This window comes from Balaenoptera ricei, chromosome X, assembly GCF_028023285.1.
Source record: "Balaenoptera ricei isolate mBalRic1 chromosome X, mBalRic1.hap2, whole genome shotgun sequence".
Classification (NCBI taxonomy): domain Eukaryota; kingdom Metazoa; phylum Chordata; class Mammalia; order Artiodactyla; family Balaenopteridae; genus Balaenoptera; species Balaenoptera ricei.
Window position 1 is genome coordinate 116,079,108 of NC_082660.1, and position 20,425 is coordinate 116,099,532.

A 20,425-nucleotide genomic window follows, 5' to 3' on the forward strand; every position below is an offset into this window, starting at 1 on the left:
GTAAGTTCATATTGCTTTTGTATTTAAAGCCAGCATTTTCCTTTGTTAACCAGTGATCAGGAAACTGTTCTTGTAATTTTGCTTTTTCATCTTTGATAGATGAAATCAATACATTTTCTACAATTTTGTCTATTTCTTCATTTTCATCTTCAGAATAAAGGACCATGCCAGGAACATTAATAGGTGGAAATAGGCGCCCATACCTAGGAGCATTAGTTACTCTGGTGCTGGTGACTCTGTTCTCTTCTTCAGTGCCAGAAGGACTGCTCATTCTGGAGTGTCTACTCTTTTGGACATCTGTTTTCACTGGTGTCTGATGTAGCTGAGCCAAGATATCATCAAGTAGCTGAAGGATGATCACTGTTTCTTCAGTTGCAATGAGCCTTTCATTATTAAGTCCAATTTGTATATAGCCTAGTATAGTGCTGATTGCTTCCTCTATATAACCAACCAGAGAGGACTGAGAAAAAATATTTGACACTAAATTTTGTATTTCTTCCTTGCCAATCAAATTGGCAGCATCAGCTTCAACACTGGATTTCCTTTTGCTGGCTCTTTGAAGGAATGTATATGTTGGATCTTCCCTGTGTTGCTGATAAGCCAGTTCAGTTGTGATTTCAAGATGAACAAGTTCACTTTGCTTAGAAGATGCAAGAGCCGTCAGCTTTTCTAAAATCACATGAACCATATTCTCTGCAATATCATTCATGTTTTCCAAAACATAGGGCAGTGAAGCTTTTGAAGTTTTTTCTTTTGAGGAAATGACATGTTCTCCACTGACTAAGTTTGATTTAAAGTGAACGGATACATTTTCTTGTGAAAATTCCTCGGTACATTTTTTCTCAACTGCAGACTGTAGCTTCTCAAGCACATTTTCCATAATTTCAGCAGCTGCTGAGGAAATATCAACAATGGAGAGTAAGTCTCCTTTGTCAGTATCAGTTTGGTCAACCAAAGCTTCGGCCGTAACAAAGGAAAGGGTGGGGATGGTCTGGGTTAATTCAGACACCATTTCATGAAAAATGTTTCCTAAAATCAACTCATTTTCCTCTTTTAGGTGATATTTAAAGTTAACTAAAACATCATTTAACTCCTGCATCTCATTTACAGCTTTTGCTTTTTCATCAGGAGACAGTGGGCGTTCTAAGCCATCTGTTTCAGTGGTAGCATCTTTACATTTCCTCGTGCCTGTTTCAATCAGTGCAACAAGGTGACTATTGGATTTACAGGTTTTAAGCTTGTGGGGGGTTCAGGTTTCTCATTATATTTAGGTTTGGGGATTTTAGGTTTCTTTTCTGAGTGTTCTTTCCTATGATACGTTCTTTCTACATCTGTTCTTTCTTTATGGGCAGGAGATGATTTTGACGGTGCCACTGGTTGCCCTATTGACCTGTCAGCTGCCTCTGCACAGGGCTCTGCCTGAACCATCTTACTTGTTTCATATAGAAATGTTTCACGGCATGTGCTACAGCAACTCTCACTATCAGAAGACAGGGTAGAGTCATCAGGCATTGGGTATGTAATATTTCGTGACCTTTCTTCATATTTTGTGATGGCTGGATATAATACACTGGTCACTGCATCCACAACGCAGGTCATTATATTTTGAATTATACTGTTCAGTTCTTCAGAAGTTATCTGGAAAGGAGGTGAGCGGGGATACAAGGGAAATCACATATGAATTTACTCTATTTTAGGGACAGGGACTAACCTTTAATTCCTTTTATCAAACAATGCATAGCTACAATCCAGCCACGGCGTATAGAAAGAAAATAGGGAATCTATTTAGAACACCAGATTAGTTTCAAGTTGGTTTATTCTCTGTGGCTGTGATCTATTTTTTGAATAAGATTTCCTTTGATTCAAAATCCCTTGGACCCTATACTTGTGCTCCTAAGTGTATAGTTACACCACCACCTAGATTGTCTAATTGTTGAATATATTGTATAGTGTTAAATACATTGCACCCTTAAAGCTGTCTGTCCATTTTATCTTTGTTTCAAAAATCTGAACATATGGCTAGCATATACTTGAGCTCATTGTTGGTGAAATTTAAATGTTAATAAAATAGTACACCCATTAAAATAAAATGAAGCAGAAAAAACCCCCAAAATCCCTTGGAACTATAAAAGTTTATTGCTGAGGATAAATGGCTTCCTGGTTAAAAAAAAAACAGCCAAGTGGGTGTCTAGGCTCATAGAAAACAAATGCCCTGGCAAGAAGTAAGACTGTGTTTATGACCCAAGCAATATTTCTTAAAAATACAAACCAGGTTACCTCTAACAAACTGTTTCATGAAACAAATTCGCAGTTCAAACATTTATGTGCCTTTGTGGATATAGCCTCCTTTTACTTAGGCATCCATTTAGCTAGGAGATGAGGGTAAAAAATGAAGCCCCATAGTGGAGGGGTCAGCCTGTGGGTTCTGTGGCTGGCCTGTTGCTGCCTTCCTCTGTCAATTGACTGTGTTTATATATGCAAACGACTACAGCTAGTTGTTCAAGTTTAATCAGTGGGCAACGGTTAGCACTGATGATTTAAGGGAAATGAACAGGCTTAGGTCCAACAAAAGATTATCAGTGCAAACTGTCTTGGATTGGGAGGCAGAGGACAGCTCAAGAAATAAAGAAACACATTAATTTCGGAAGGAAAAAAGGCTGAGCCAGAACTCGTACTCAAAGGGCCAGAAGGCCAAGAAGTGGAGGGAAGTTGGGGCTCTTTTAGTATGAGCTGAAGTAGAAACCCAGGGACCAGACTTGAATGGCCATTTCCTCATGGTTAATTATGCTCACTATTACAGCTTAGACTGGACCAGGGGCAGATGCAAAGTGCACCTGCCAAACTCTATAACTGTTTATGTATGTGTACTTATTGCAGATATATTTTGGGATCATAAAAATCCTTTTGCCTATAATAAAACAGTATTCTTTTTAAAGTTGTTATCCTCAAGACAGCCAGACCAGGAGCGTGTACCTTCCACAGGAACTCTATTTCTCAAGGCTGTGGCTACAAGTCAGTGGCAGCAAAGGCTGGATGCCTGGCATTTTAGCTGTGCATTGTTTGATATCCTGGCATTTGGGCACCCTATTCCCTATAATGTTGTTGTTGCCTCAGAATTATCTCCAAAGGTAGCCCCAGATTGTTCAGGTTTAGGCCAACATTCAAAGTTAACACCTTGCCGTATGTAGTATATTCTCTCCTGACCCAGTAGAGAAGGTTTGAGGGACGCTTCAAGGAAAAGCTGTTTTATTCGAGTCCATTTCCCAAATCTCCTAATGCATTTTTTATTGTGATAAAATACACATAACGTAAAATTTACCATTTTAAAGTGTATAGTTCAGCAGCATTAGGTACATTGACAATGTTGTACAAACATCACTACTATCTAGCTCTTGTAATGTATTTTTTTTAATATATGTTTACCTACTTTTCTTTTTTTTTAAATTAATTAATTAATTAATTTATTTATTTTTGGCTGTGTTGGGTCTTTGTTTCTGTGCGAGGGCTTTCTCTAGTTGTGGCGAGCGGGGGCCACTCTTCATCGCGGTGTGCGGGCCTCTCACTATCGCGGCCTCTCTTGCTGCGGAGCACAGGCTCCAGACGCGCAGGCTCAGTAATTGTGGCTCACGGGCCCAGCCGCTCCGCGGCATGTGGGATCTTCCCAGACCAGGGCTCGAACCCTTGTCCCCTGCATTGGCAGGGAGATTCTCAACCACTGCGCCACCAGGGAAGCCCCTCGTAATGTATTTTTTTTTCACCTATTGTGCAGACCAGAAAATGGCTACTGAGTTTGGAAAACATAGTTTGAAATGACAGCATACGGTTGAAAAAGACTTGTTTTACTTATGTAAAATGTCCTAAATCAAACACTTCTAAGAATAACGTTTAAACATTAATAAGTAAGTTACTCACCTTCTTGGTCTAAATTGATCTAAATCCGTTCCAATACATATGAGCTAAGAATTTCAATATATATTATTTTCTTATCACCGGAGATAACGTACAGCAGACCTACATTACTACTCTTAGGGTAGCTGAGAAAAAGCATGCCCAACTTTGACATATAAAATTGGGACATTCATCAAGTTTTCAATGAAGCGAAATGCGATAAGTAGAATCTGATTATTCAGCTCATTTTCACTATACTATTAAACCAAGAAATATCGTTTTGGTGCCAGTATGTCTCAGCCTTTGTGTTTGTTGCACATTCTATGAATTGATCAGGTGTATGTGTGAAAGAGTGTGTGAGTGTGCTACTCCCCTGAACCCCTTTCTTGTTCATGATTCCTCTGCCTAGCCCCAGAGTTGGGGCTTATCAAATTTACCCTCTGCTCTGCCTGGCCCAAGTTGCAGCTCTCTTGTGACCAGGTCCCTTCTTTTGATGGAGTAGCCATCCTAAGACTCTTCTTACTCCCAGGAGAATTAAGAGACCGATCTAGGCATCCTGGCTCACCTGCCTGAGGGGCAGGATGCTCAGCCCTGAGCCAGGTCTGCAGGAGTCTGCCAAGGCATTTCCCTTAATGTCCTCCCATTATGGAGTGGGTTTGTGGTATTTGATGCTTTCCCCGTGATGATTAAACCTCCTAAGCCTCCCCCAATCTACCCTCCTGAGCCCCCTGGGCAAAAGGCCAATAACAGTAACTTTGTACCCCCCTTACCAATAACTCTTTTAACAATAATTTTGGACCTCTGCAAAACTCAAGATTAACTGAGAGTGAAAGGCAAGGAAGAGAAAAAGGCAAAGAGGGAAACTGACTAATATCAGCAGATGATTTTGCTGGTTGTCTGATTCACAGATTTTTCTCTAATAACATATTAGAAAATATCCTTAATTGCTTTATCAGTGAGTTTCATCGTACATACTTTTTCTTGACAGTGATTTTGATGGTAGTCTTGTTGCCTGAAAAAGTAAAAAGAGATTGATTTTATTTCTTATGGTTAATAATTTATGTAACTTTCCTCCAAATTCCTAATCATTGAATCAGATTACCCGCTTTGTGCTTGGGAGTTTTTTTTTCCTCCCCAGCAATTCACAGAGAAGAATAAGCTTTATTTTTTATCTAACCCTCCTATTTAGCCTCTTATTTAGAAATTGGCCCCTGGGTATAGGACATGCTCTATTAATTACTCAGAGGAGTAGAGTAATTGCTGCATAAAGAGTAGAATAATAGGTGCTGAGTAAACTAACACCTATCTGATATTACCACTCTTGATCCACCTTAGCCATGTTTGTTCTGTAGTGAGTTGAGAAGAGCATGGATGGGGTTGGAGAGAGAGGGGATGGGCTAGTCCTTTTTGCCTGTCCTGCTTGATCAGAGCTTTCTGATAATTCACTTTCTACCCACCTCCTCAAAATTCCTAATCTCCTCTCCTCGCCCCACAGTAGGAAAACATCTATGGATGATCCACTGACAATGATAGATTAAAATAACGGGTTTCAGACCATATGCAATACCAAATTAGATGGAGCCCTTTTCTAGGTATCACAATATTCTATTCTGTGTTCTAATCAGAATTATTTGTTATGACCTACTACATGGAACCAAACTTATATTTTACTAAATTGTAGCAAGAGAACAACAAAATCATGTAAATTATAGAATAATAACAAAAAGTTTTAAAAAATCAAGGCCTAAGACTAATTATGATTTACTTTCATATTTTTCTGCCTCCATGGATCCCTTGCCGCTCTTCTTCTTGACCTTCTTAAAGGAAGCATGGTGCTTCTATTTTCATTTTTACTTGGCCTGCCTTTATGTTATCAAATTTACTTTTTCCTCCAAGGCCTAGCAATTTAATTTTGAGACATACAGTCAGACTGTGAAATTACAACCTAAATCCTAGCAGGAAAAGGTCTCAGTTAGGGTTAGGCATCAGTAGCCCATCCACAGACTAATACCTTTTTGCAATATAGAACCTAGAACATGAATGCTCACATCAGTGACATAATTCCTATCCTTTGGCTTCATTCATTTTTCTAAGACCCAGTTTCTTAGGCCAACTCTAGCACAATTTCTTTTTTGTAGATCCTCTGCAATCCAATGCACCCCGATTCTTTTTTTCTGCTCTCCCTATCTTATACCACAGGCAGCAAGTGGAGTCCTGTGTATGTTTCTACCTGTCCCCACAGACTTTCTGTCCCAAAGGCATGCATTTAGATAAAAGGAAATAGCACAGAACTAAGAACAAAACTAACCATACAGATCAGAAAAGCCTTATATAAGACCACTAGAAACTAGTTGTAATATTGTATCCAAATCTGCAATTTGCAGTGAATTATCAGTTTCTCTTTGGAGTCAATTGAGCAGAAACATGCAAATGAACTCACTGTTATGTTGGAAAGTTCCACCACAGTTCTAGGAGTGCCATAATATTCCATCCACTTTTCCCTAGTCTTAGGTGGTTTTCCCTAATAGGTTGATGCTACTAAAGCATCTAAGGTTTAGGTCATTTGTACTGCCAACTCTCTACTTCTTAAATAAAGAGAGCAGTGATATTAATGATAATTAGTTTAGAAGCCCCAAAGATAAGGCACAGTTTTTCACCGTTTAACTTGCTATGTCATAAAACTATAAATATAACCTTTCTCTTCGTAACCTTCTCCTCCATACAACCTCACTTTAGTCCAAAAGATAACTGGCCAACCACCCCTTGAAGATTAATGTGACAAGACTGAATTTTAGTCTGTCTGCCTAATCCTTCTGAATATCTAAGTTTTAATGTAACTGGTGGTCCTCTACTGGTACCTCAGGCCCACAGCTTTGGGGTGGTGTCTCATACCTCCTGATCATACATACATGTAGTCCATTCTATTGCCAAATCCATTTACTCATTCCAGTGGTTGAATGGGATTTAAAAGCAGCACCTCTGTATCCTAACATCAGTGTTCCAATCTGATAAGCCAAAAACTGGGTATAGTTCCATGGGTGGCCCTCCCTTTGCCTAACATTTTATCCCCTGTCCTGCCCTCAATTCACTCTCTGGTATTGCTCATGTCTCCCTGTCTTTTCTCCTGGTGCTTTGTGAAGCACAAATGAGGTCAGGGGCAGTGCTTTATTCATCTTGGTATCTGTCTAATAACCAGCACTATACTTTGAACATAGTAGGTTCTCAAGAAAGTTTGGTAAATAAATTTCCATTTAACATATTTTAGCTCTATGTGTACAAATGAAGGCCACTGTGCAGGCTACAAATCATTAATGGACTTCTGCAGCCAGCACCTACTTAACTGTCTTCAATTTGTCGTATATGATGCTATCAGGGGTGTTCAGCAAAGTTACTAATTTGATAATATTACATCTCTCCTCAAAACCTTAGACTGTCACTCAGTGAGTGAAATACAGACTTCTGAGCACAGTCTTCAGGGCAACAGACTCACTGCCTTCTTTACTCTGTTTCTCCTCCCATCTTCTATCCCAATCATCAGAACATACTCAGTATCTAAATGCAAAGCTTAATAATTACAACTGTTTACCACATCGCTATCTTATCACATTTGCTTCCTCCTGTCCTGACTTCTTTGGTTCCTAATTCTATTTTATTAAGCTTACTGTGTATGTCCTTTACATTAACATTAGAAAAAACAGAGAACCAAGGAGTTGGAGGAAGAGAAGAGAGAGGAGGTAAATGGTGGAACAGACATGATGCGTCCACAGTTGAGTCTTGGGAAGCAAAGAGCTGCATCAGAACAAGAGGACTAAGCCAAAGGCCTTGAACCTGGGTTCTTTTCTGTAAGGTAAAGGAATGTGACATGGGTGCAATGGGCAGAGCCATACCAGATGTGTTGTAGCTAGGTTTTCTTGTGCTGTGTCCTGGAATTGTCCTAGGTATAGCTAAAGGTATTTTAACCCTGTGTATTTGAGAGGAATGGGAGAGAAGCTCCAGGTCATATACAGAGTTCTTCATCTTAGCTGATTTTTAATAAAAGGATATCCAGAGCATTTGCTATTGAAAAGACTCAAGTGATTCTGTAGTTCTGTAGCCTAGGGTGGGAGTTGGGCAGGAGGAAGAGGGAGGCAGGAATTAACACTCTATAAAACTACACATAATCATTATCCTCTCACTTTTATTTCTTGAAACTACCTTGATACTGAGCTAGTCAGTTTCCTTACTTCAGCATCCTTGTATCCCATGAGCCCTCAGCAAATCAGACAAGCTGACTGCTGTCACTCCTACCCCCAAATCCTTTTCTAAGAAGCTTGGTCTGAACATCAACACCATTTACCACCACACACTACTTCACTTTACCCAACCATTTGCATCAGAGTTTGGGATTTATAAAAACTATCCTGAACCTCATTTGGTTTGTTGAGTGTTTAAAAGATGATGGTGTTGGGTATGTGTGTTCCATCAGGAGTTATTTTATGTGCATGAACTATTATTCAAGTTTGAGGGGAATAGGACATCAGCAGAATGGGTGGCCACCAAGGTTTGAGGGATGAAAGGCTCCCAGGCCAAAGAAAAGTTCTCCACTGGCCTTTATTTTGCATCATGAGAGACTGATTACTTCGGATTACAGTGCAAATATCCTTAGGGGGGTAACAGATTAAGTCATTAATATTATATAGTAAACTAATTTGTCATCATTAGAAAACCAGTAACCTCAAAAGGCAGAAGTAATGCAGCATTTTTGAGTGGGGACAGGGGAAAAGAATAGATCCAGATCCCAGAAGTAGTGCTCCCTGAGAGGGGAGTGAAAGTACTGTCTATAAGGGGAGCCCAGGACTAAAGAGAGAACAAAGAGAGAAGGAGGTGGAAGAGCACGAACAACTAACTTTGCCTACTTTACAATTTTAGCTTAGCCCTGAGAGGTCGCAAAAGGCGAGAGTTTTACTACAGACAAGTAAAACTACAAGAATGGAGGATTCAAACAGCACTCCTGTGTAATTATTTAAATATTAATTTAAAACAACACATTACTTTATTAAGTTTTCTTAGATACTTACTTAATTGATGAGTCGTGAGAAAAGAAGATTCCGGGAGCTGCAGGTGAATTTTCAGAGAGAAAAAGAAAATTACTCTTTATTGGTATCCTTCATGGGCTACTTGTAAAATGGTAATTAACATATCTTAATAGGTCTTTTATTCCCTGCTGTCAATGCTCTGTTTAAACCCTCCAGGGACTACCAGTCAGGCATCAAATATACCTTAAGATCTGGGATGATTGCCTTCCTCACCAGCCTCATCTCTGGTCACCATTCTTCTACATATATTCTATGCTCCAGACATACTGAACAACACGCAGTTCCCTTTGCCTCTGCCCTTACTATTTCCCTTGTAACTCTAGTGTCCCTCTTAAATTTCTCACTTTTAGGACTCATTCAGCTTGTGTCACCTCCTTAAGAGAGCCTTCCTTGATATCTGCCTAGATAGACGCATTCTCTGTCAATGCTCCTGAAGCACCCTATACATCCTTCTGTTATAGGACTTACTATGCTGTATTGTGAGTACTAGATTACAGTGACTGGCATATACTAAGCACTCAAGAACATTTATTTGTTGAATTAATTCTTCTTCTTTTTTTTTGTCTGTGCCACGCGGCACACGGGATCTTAGTTCCCCAACCAGGGATCGAACTCGCGCCCCCTGCAGTGGAAGCGCCGAGTCTTAACCACTGGACCTCCAGGGAAGTCCCTTGAATTAATTCTTTAACACATGCGTTGGCTCAATGTTTGTTCATTAGTCTGCCTGTCATTAATCTCTTCCCACTCAAATACTGTCTAACATGCTTTGTATGCCATCTAGCAAAGTTCCATAAGTGGATTTTAGTAACTATTTCTGGATAATGATACTAAAGCAAGTTTTCATGTAGAATACATCCATAGGAATACTGGGATGGTGTATGTCAATTGTGCACAATCATGACTAAACAGTCTTAGACAAACAGAATACTTTGAATAATAGAAAGTATTAGAAAGTATTGGTAGTATTACCAATTAAAGCCAGTTCAAAGTCAAGGTGAATATCTATTTATTTTTCTCCCAATAAATGTAAAGTGTATTGTGAATAACCAGTAAATTCCAACAATCTGCATAGAAGTTTTACTTAAATTCTATATACCTTCTTGAGTTTCTTTGTGTATGAGTATGTTTTTGAGTGTGTACAGTTTTGGAAACGAAGGAGCTGGAATTAATAGTGAACAAACCTGAAAAAAAGTGTGATGATAATACTGTTGTGGTGTTTTTGAAATATGTCTACAAATTCTTTCATAATACTCCCTCCTGTGGTGGAGGTTAATTCTTTTCTCCTAAGTGTGGGTTGGACTTAGTGACTTGCTTCTAATGAATATATAGTGGAAGTGATGGTGTATAACTTCTGAGACTAGGTTGTAAAATATAGTGTGGCTTCAGCCCCTTTCTCTTGGATCACTCACTCTGGGGGAAGCCAGATGCCATATCATGAGGATGCACAAGAGATGTATGGAGATTCCCACATGGTGAGGAACTGAGACTTCCTGCCAACAGCCATGTGAGTGAGAAACCTTGGAAGTGAATCTTCCAGTCGCAGTCAAGCCTTTAGGATGACTGCAGCAGCCCTGGATGACATCTTGACCATAACCTCATGAGAGACCCTGAATCAGAACCATCCAGCTAAGTTGCTTCTGTATTCCTAACCACAGAAACTGTGAGATGACTTTTTTTTAAGCTGCCAGGTTTTAGGGTTTTTTTTTTGCTTATTCAGCAATAGATAAATAATGGTGCGGTTAAAAGAATAAGGAACTCTTCTATGGTTTCTAGCAACATGGTGCATTAAATATCCTAAAGAGCCTAACTGTGTAAAACCTATTAGAAATGCAATGGGAATTTGATAAAAATACAATTATAGTATAGAACTTCCATACACCTCTTTGATGGCTGGACACATCTAGCAGACAGTAAGAAAAGAGTCTAGTAGACAAAAAAATCAGTAAAGATGTATAATAATTGAATAATATAATCAATAAATATAATTTAAAATTCATTTAGAGCCTTACATCCTTTAAATAGAGAATTATACATTTTTTTGTATGTCCATGGAACACTTTCAAATATCAGTCACATATTTGGCCACAAAGAAAATGTTAACAACTTAAATGTGTTAAAGATCTGCAGGCTACATTCTCTGAACCTAACTTTAAAAATGTGGCCGAAAATATTAATCTCCTGATAATTAAGAAACATACTTATGGATAACTCTTAGATCAAAGAGGGAATAAAAAAGAGAAAGTATAATCTACCTTAAAAAGAACACTTTATATTAAACCTATGGGAACAGCTTTTATTATTTCCCATAGGTTTTGATATAAGGTGTTCTCTTCACTGCTTCTCCCATGCATCCCAGACCAATATCTACAACTGCCTCCTTGACTGTTCCACTTAGATGTCCCACTTGGATGCCTTCAGGCATCTCAAACTCAACATATTCAAAGCTGAACTAATTTTTTCTCTTCCCAACTTGTTCATCTTTCTGTATTGCCTGTCTACTGAATGGCGCCACTATTCACTATCCATTAAGTTGCTCAGACTAGAAATCTGGGAGTTGTCTTCAATTCATTCTTCCCCCATATTCAATCAGTAACCAAATCTCATCCATTCGACCCTCTTAGTCTGAGTCAAATCTGTGCCCAGCTCTTCATCCTCACTGCCACTGACTTTGTTCAGGACTCATTTCTAGCCTTGACTATTGTAATAGCCTCTTAATTGTAATGAGGGGCAGTATGGTATTGCAGTTAGGATTGGTTGAGTAAGATAGACCTAGGTTAAAACCCTGGCTTTGCCACATATTATGTGAAATCTTGGGCATGATAATTTACCACTCTGAGACTTAGTTTACTTATGTGTAAAATGTTAGATAAAAATACTTTTATTGTTGGGAGGGTTAAATGAGAGAATATAGTTTAGTATAGTTCCTGGTACATAGTAAGTGTTCAATATGCTAACTGTTATTTTTATTGTCTCATTGCCTCCAGTCTCTTCACGTCTACTTCCACTTTCCTTTTTTATAAAAGGCAAATTCTTTTTTTTCTTTCTTTTTTTTGGTCATTTTTTGAAGTCTAGTTAATTTACAATGTTGTGTTACAGGTGTACAGCAAAGTGATTCAGATTCTTTTCCAGATTCTTTTCCATTATAGGTTATTACAAGATATTGAATATAGTTCCCTGTGCTATATAGTAGATCCTTGTTTTTTATTTATTTTATATATAGTAGTGTGTACCTGTTAATCCCAAACTCCTAATTTATTCCCCCCCCGCCACTCTCCCCTTTGGTAACCGTATGTTTGTTTTCTGTGTCTGTGAGCAGAAAAGGCAAAATCTGACCATATTATGCTCCTGCGAATATTCTTCAATAGTTGCCCTTCGATAACAGGATAAAAGGTAGATTTCCTGGCACAGCTTACCAGAATCTTAATGATCCAACACTTATCTACCGGTCAAGCTTCATCTTCTGTAATTCTCTAACTTGAACTTTTAGTTAAAGCAATTCTGAAAAAAAAACTATTTCCACAAACCCACTATGCGCTAATGTATATATCTCGGTAAATGTATTCCCTTCTCCTGGAAGGTTCTCTTTCCATTTGTCTGCTTAGAAAATTCTTTCTTATCCTTCATGTCTCAGCTCAATTGTGGCACATTCTGTAAAAGCTTCCTTGGCTTCCCTATGGAGAGTGGACTTTGTATATACCTCCTTTATTGCACTTATCATATTGGATTGTGATTACTGGCATGACTGTTCTATGCTAAACTGTAAAATCCAGGATAGGGACCATGGCTTCTCTACTTCGTGTGTTCAATAATTAGCATAGTGCATGGCATGTAGCAAAAGCTCAATAAATGTTAGTTGAATGAATGCATGAATGGATTGCAGGATTTCCTTAATAGTTATTGTTAATGTTTACCTGACTCATAGTTTAAGCTCGATTTCTTGGCCTTTTCCCCATTCAAATCAGCATATGTCACCTATACATGCCAAAAGAAAAAACAAAGAAAATCCTCAAATGAGTTTTCAAAGAATTTGAACATCATCTATTTCTCACAGAAATTTAATAAAGTGATTTAAAAAGTCCATTTATAATATACACGTGTTTCATTTGGTTTACATTACATACATTACTTACAGAATTCAAAGGCTTATAGAATTCATTAGTATACTAAAATTAACTAACTGAGGAATGCACTGATCAGCATGGAAGGTAATCAGTTGAATAGCTAAAAAGAGTATGTGTGGTTTTTAAAGAAAGTTAACTATAGGGAAAATGTTTTGAGAGAGCTGGAAAGCACAGAGCAGGTTTTCTGCACACAAGGGATGTGACTCTTTGATTTGGCCAAGAGCTCTACCTGCTTAGGTAATTATATAGGAAGATAAATCCAACAGAGTAGACTTTATTTGTTTTCCAGGCCTGAGAGCTGAACACAAGCCACCAGAAGTACACTTCCTGACACTGATGGGATGGGTGAAATAAGCTGGAAAATAGCATTGGATTCTATTGTAATAAAAGTGGTCATGCTATTTCTCAAAATAAATTAGGTATTTGTGACCATTTGATTTACTCATATTGTCCAATGTATTTTAAAGCCTTCTTTAAAAACAGATGGTCTAAATTCGTTTATTGCGTTTTTTTGATAACATATGTAGTACTAAGTTTGCCGTTCATGCTACACTCAGAGAATACTTTTTTTCTGACTGTATAGTGAGGCTAGTGAAAAAAGTTATTAATTCCAGATGTACAACTACTAAACTATCTTAAAGTAGTTAAGAAGATTCTTTAATCAGGTACTAAGCATACAGATTATGGATGTTAGCACAGTAGCACAGTGCCCTGGACACAGCAGGTGTTTTATGAATATTTGTTTATATAGAGAAGCATATTGTGGCTAACATGCTACATTTGAAGAGTTATATATAATTGAGTCTGTCACTTTCTATGCATTTAACACAGAATATGGCAATATATGTTAACTTTTTAGAACAGGTGAGCCAGTTAATGCAGTGCTAACGGAGCCAAGGAGGTACATTTGATTCTTATAATGAATGACAAATCGGCAACCCACAGAGGTAATATATGTTGTGACCAGGTACCCTGAATGTCTGTTGCCAACTTCCCGCCGTCAGATGAGTGATCACTGATCACAAAGGGGATAGGGCGAGGCAGTATGGCTGTCTCTGCACAACCCATCAGCACTAGAAGAGAAATGATTCACAAAAACCCAATATGTTGATTCCTCTGCAGGGCATAGGTATGGACCTTGAAGCTCTTGAAGCTCATCATTTAGGAAGACTATAACCTAAGGGCTAAGTGGGAACACTCAAGTTGTTTGTGGTAAATCTCTATTAAGAATTGAGACAAATATTCAAATTTTGGATCTATTTAACACATTTAAACTCTCAGGCTCACCATTTTTCTTTTGTTAGCTTACAGCTTGTTACTGATATTCCCTACACTTAGAGTATGGCAACACTAACATAACTGATAACCATGAGCGCTGGAAGTCTGAAGTAGCACAGGATTATTCCTGTGGGTTCACATTTCAAATTTTTTCTTTTAAGATTGATTGATTGATTGCTATGTTGGGTCTTCGTTTCTGTGCGAGGGCTTTCTCTAGTTGCGGCAAGCGGGGGCCACTCCTCATCGCGGTGCACGGGCCTCTCACCATTGTGACCTCTCTTGTTGCGGAGCACAGGCTCCAGACGCGCAGGCTCAGTAGTTGTGGCTCACGGGCCTAATTGCTCCGCGGCATGTGGGATCTTCCCAGACCAGGGCGCGAACCCGTGTCCCCTGCATTAGCAGGCAGATTCTCAACCACTGCGCCACCAGGGAAGCCCCACATTTCAATTTTTATAAAATCTTACTATAGGGTGGTTAATTTCAGGGAATAAGGCTGTTCTGAATTGTCATTTAATACATGAAACTGTGTTATGCCAATCTTGATCATAATTTCATATTTCATTTGTTCTGTCTGTATCTGGGACAAAAGAAATGTTACTTGCCTCTTGTTTTGAAGTATCCTGTAGAGAGTGTCTATAGACATTTGCTGTTTTTGCAGAAATACCTGGAGTTTGAAGTGAAGTACTTGTAATTTCGGGGGAAAAGAAGAGGTACCTTTAAATAAGAAAAAATGATATAGTTCTCCTTGTTGGGCTGCCATAATGTCTAGAATTACCATAGTCAACGATGTATTTATTTATGGAAGTTAAGGCAGTATCTCCAAGTATAAAAGGCCTTTTTTTGAAGTCCCCTGCTTACCAGCTTCCAGTGGCCCACCACTGCCATCAGGGACAAGCCTGAACTCCCTAACTTCTGGCCCTAAATTACTTTGCCAGCTAAATCTCCCACCACTCCCCTGCCCTAGAATGAACTGTTTTGCACTTCATTCAGTAGGCAAGGGGGAACCACCGAGGACTTTTTGGTAGAGGAATTATACGTCCAAAGCTGTATTTCAGGAAGATTACATTCACAGGATAGATTAACAGGAAGAAGAGATTGGAGGCAAATTATTGCAGTGCTTAAGGGCATGGGTGGCACGAATGGAAAGGAAGGGAAGGTTATGAGAGAATTTAAGGTGGTGGATTGGACAGAAGGTGGCAACTTTTGGATGTAGAATATGAGCAGTAGGAAAGAGTCAAAGATGACTCAGGTCTTGTACCTGAATAAAATTAGGAGAAGCAGAGAACGGGTTTGGGGGTGACTAGAAGATGATGAATTTGGTTTTACACATATTGGATCTGAGGTGCTTGTGGGCTGCCCAGGTGGAGATGTCCTAGTGCTCTTGGTGAGTGTGCAGGATATGCGTGGGAATCTTTTGCAGAGGCTAACAGAGACTTAGCTAACCTCTAGTCCAGTCCTGGCAGATGGGAAACAGGATGTATTTTTATGTCTGGGGAGAAAAGATGGCATTAGAGGGTAGAGACCTTCATGGGGAGAATTCTCTGCACTAGGACTCCCTAATGGCAGTATGTTGGGAATTTATATAGGCAGCCACAGCAGAGGGTCTAACTTCCCCATGCTTTCTTTGCCAATTCCAAAGGGCCTATTCACCCAGCAATCACTCAAAAATGTGTGATACTAATATTTACAATCATGAATAATTTTTATATCTTCCTTTATCAAATTAATCATAGATTTTATAATCAGGGAAAAAAGCATAACTTGGAAAACTATATGATAAAACTAATTATTTAACTGGAAGATATCAGAGCAATTGCAAATATTGTTCATTTTCTTACCTCCATCATTTAAAGGGTATGATGTCTTAATTGTTTCTCTATCTTTCTGTATGGTTTAACATTCAAGACAAAAAATTAGTTAGTACTCAGCCTTCTAAAAGAGACTTTTGCTGACTCTAGAGCAATCAAATTAATACAGTATCTCCCCTTTCCCCTCATCCCCTACTTCTCTCCTAAGCTCTGGTCTCAACGCTAATATCTATTATTAACCTCTGACTGGATATCTTTTACAGGTACCTAAACTTAACTAGTTTAAAATGAAGCTTATCATGTACCCAGGTACTCCCATCTTTCCAAACTTGCTACTTCTCTGTCTTCCATATTCTGGTTAAAGGCATAACAATCCATCCAGTGCTCCATTCCAGAAAGCTTAAAATTGTTCCGTTTATTTCAGATAAGGCTAGTTTAATCCAATCTGATGCTTATTGAGTACACGGCTTGGAACTGAAATAAGATACATAATTCCTGACCTCAAGAAGTTTATCATCCAGTAGAAAAGACAGACAAATATGATGGAGTATAATGAGTTCTGAGATAGAGGTAAGCCTCAGCACTATGGGAGCACAGAAAACCCATACACAAAAATTAAATCATCATCATCATCATTGTCATCTCCCTTTCTCTGGTTCTACTCATCTGTTGAGTCACCAAATCCTGGCATAGTCTGATTCTGAAATATCTTAAATCTGTGGCCTCTTGTTTACCCTCATTGTCACTGCTTTAGTTCGGGCCTTTATCATTTTTATCTGGACTATCCCAGTAGACTCAAAACTATCTTGCTTCTCAGAAACCAAACGTATCATCCAACATACATAAAGGTCATTTATGTTAATGATCATGGTGAAACATATATGTGAATATTCTTATTTCATGGTTATTTTGTGTGATTGGGGCCACAAAAAAATTAATTTGTATCATTGAAAAAAAAAAAAGTGGGCGGTGGCCCAGTTCCTGGAAATCCCCTCCCCTTCCCGAAATAGCTGGAATACTCCTCCCACTCATTAGCCTATGAAATTACCCACCCCTATAAAAACTTGACAACCCCATACCCTGGGGCCGCTCTCACCTTCTGAGATGGCCCACACTCTGTCTGTGGAGTGTGTTTCTCTCTAAATAAATCTACTTCTTACCTATCAAAAAAAAAAACTATCTTGCTTCTAATCTCTTCTCTCTATGTATCTTTCTCGCACACTGCAACCAGATTATCTTTTTTTTTTTTTTTTTACAATTTTTATTTATTTATTTATTCATGGCTGTGTTGGGTCTTCGTTTCCGTGCGAGGGCTTTCCCTACTTGCGGCGAGCGGGGGCCACTCTTCATCGCGGTGTGCGGGCCTCTCATTATCGCAGCCTCTCTTGTTGCGGAGCACAGGCTCCAGACGCGCAGGCTCAGTAACTGTGGCTCACGGGCCCAGTTGCTCCGCAGCATGTGGGATCCTCCCAGACCAGGGCTCGAACCCGTGTACCCCGCATTGGCAGGCAGATTCTCAACCACTGCGCCACCAGGGAAGCCCCAGATTATCTTTTTAAACCCAAATCATTCTTATTTCACACCCCTACTCAAAGACCTGCATTGGCTCCCTACTACTGAGAGAATAAATTCATACCTCAGCAAGGTATACTAAGTTCTGGCTTCAACCTACCTTTTTAGTCTGCTTTCCTCCCCTGCCATGGTTTTGCTGGCTTGAACTTTCATGCCTTCACTTAACACTTTAAGCCTGTCTGCAATACGGCCTCACCATATCCTCACATCTACTCATCTGGAAGCTTCCCACTCATGTTTCAAGACCTAATTCAATTAAGCCCTCCTTTTATAAAGCTTTTTAAAATTTCTCTTGGCAGGACTATTCTCTAAATCTTCTGTGCTTCTACATTTTGTACAAATCAAAACTCTTCTCTCCTTTGACTGTAAGCACTTCTGTTTATGTGTGTCTGATCCCTGGAAGATGAGTCCTCAAGAGCAGTGATGATGTCTTTTCCATCTTTGTATCCTATGTCACCTACTTTCCCCCCTTTTCCTTCCTTCTAGCTTAGCACAGGACCTGACCCACAGCAGGTTCTCAATAAATGTTAGCTATCATCATCATCATCGAATATTTGTTAGTTTCTGCTCAACTGCATGGTACATTTAGCATGAAGCTGACTCAGAACCTTCACTACCAAGGAGAGGGTCCAGACCTGTGTAGAACCCCATTATTTCTAACCAATCAGTACCATGCCAGTGAAGGGGCTATCCCATAGACAGGAAAGTTAACCAGATAAATAAATGATCAATACAAAGCACCCGAGACATACAGCTTTCTACCTTTTGTTCTGTTGTGTTACTCTACATCATGAGGAGAAGATAATGAGGGTGATGCCTTTTCAGGAATATTTACAGAACTATACAAATGGTGAGATGGTCCTATAGCAAATGAAAGAGAAGTCATTTAATTTTAAAACTTTATTGAATTATAATTGGAGTACAATAAACTGCACATATTTAAAATGTACCATGTGTTCAGTTTTGACATGTATATAAACCTATGAAACCATCACCACAATCAAGATAAACATTTACATCACCCCCAAAAGTTTCCTTGTGCCCCCTTATAGTTCATCCCTCTCTCTACTCCTGTCCCCCAGGAAATCACTGATCTGCTTCACTATAAATTAGTTTGCATTTTCTAGAGTTTGCTATAAATGGAATCAAACAGAATGTACTAATCTTTTTTGGGGGGGTGGTGATCTGGCTTCCTTCATTCAGCATAATTATTTTGAGATTCATCAATATTGTTGCCTGTATTAATAATTTATTCCTTTTTATTAGTGAGTAGTATCCCATGGTACGGATGCAGTACAGTTTATCCATTTACCCGCTGAAGGACATTTGGGTTTCCAGTTTTTTGGCTATTATGAATAATGTTGCTATGGACGTTGATGTACAAGTCTTTATGTGGACATATATTTTCATTTCTTGTGGGTACATACCTAGGAGTGGAATGACTGAATCATGTGGTAGATGTAAGTTTAACTTAGGCTGCCAAAATGTTTTCCACAGTGGTTGTACCATTTTACATTCCCACCTGCAATGTCAGAGAGTTCTAGTTGCTTCACGTCCTTGCAAATACTTGGTATGGTCAGTTACTTAAATTCTAGACATTTTACAGGGTGTATAATGTTATCTCATTGTGGTTTGGTTTATATTTCCCTAATGACTAATAATGTTAAACAGCTTTTTGTGTGCTCATTTGCCATCTGTATGTCTTCAGTAAAATGGTTGTTCATGCCTTTTGCCCAAGTTTATTAGGTTGTCACATTACATATATTGCATGTTTTTCTGTATTTTACACTTTTTACAGTGATCATGCCTTCTACATGTAGGTCTGGAGACCATCTTTTGCTGTACTCACTTTTGGGGCTTGACAGATGCGAAACAGCCATTATGCAACAGGGCTATTTTTTAAATTGTATATTATTTTTTTCATTTTTGACTCTCTAAGTACAAGACCTCTACCCTAGTCTTCCATAGGCATCCACCCGCCTGGGGGTGGAGCTAGGGGAGGGGAGGTTAGAATTTTTAACAGGAGGAATGCCACGATAAACACCCAGGTAATATTCAGCACCTGTCATCCCCAAATATGATGACACAGCCAAGACAGTATGACCTGCAAGCCATGCAATTGTCTCAAGAATTTCCCTAAATTTTATCTTCTTTTTTGTGTAGCAAGAGCCTGGAATACTTAGAAAATTCTCCTTTAGTGTACTGGAGATACCCTAAGCCCACCAATAACAGTTATCTGGGCTCAGAAAGAAGGGATTTGACTTAAGGAAAGTTAGGGGGAAAAAAGTCCACTCCTTTAGCAGCTCAGAGATGGTGGGAAAATGGAAAGGTGGTGGGAGAGGCTGGAGAGCAAACAAGTCAGATGGGGCTTCACATTTGGGCCTTGGTGCTTCAGATAACTGAGGTTAATATGGAGAGAAAAGAAGAGCTATTGCTCTGCTCTCTGTTTTGGACTCTGGAAAGAGATTTCTTCGGCTACCCCCACCCCTGCCTCCTCCTCCTCACCTGGGGCATGACCCAGAAACCTTGCAATACAGTGTGGTCAGGCAGAGCAAGGCTCTCTCTGAAGTTCTGCCTTAACTATCTTACAACTGACATAAAATTGTAAGATAGTTAAAGTATACATTGTGGTGATTTGATATATATGTATACTGTGAAAGGATTCCCCCCATTTAGTTAATTA

The 20,425-nt window shown here is 39.1% G+C and overlaps 1 protein-coding gene across 1 annotated transcript in view; it reads right to left on the reverse strand.

The window, feature by feature from the left end:
* Positions 1-20,425, reverse strand: part of LOC132357186 (fibrous sheath-interacting protein 2-like) — an 88,604-nt gene that overhangs the window by 50,131 nt on the left and 18,048 nt on the right. Inside the window, 2 exon segments of the mRNA XM_059910468.1 lie at positions 2-1,251; positions 1,254-1,638. Of these exon segments, the coding sequence (XP_059766451.1) occupies positions 2-1,251; positions 1,254-1,638 (1,635 nt within the window).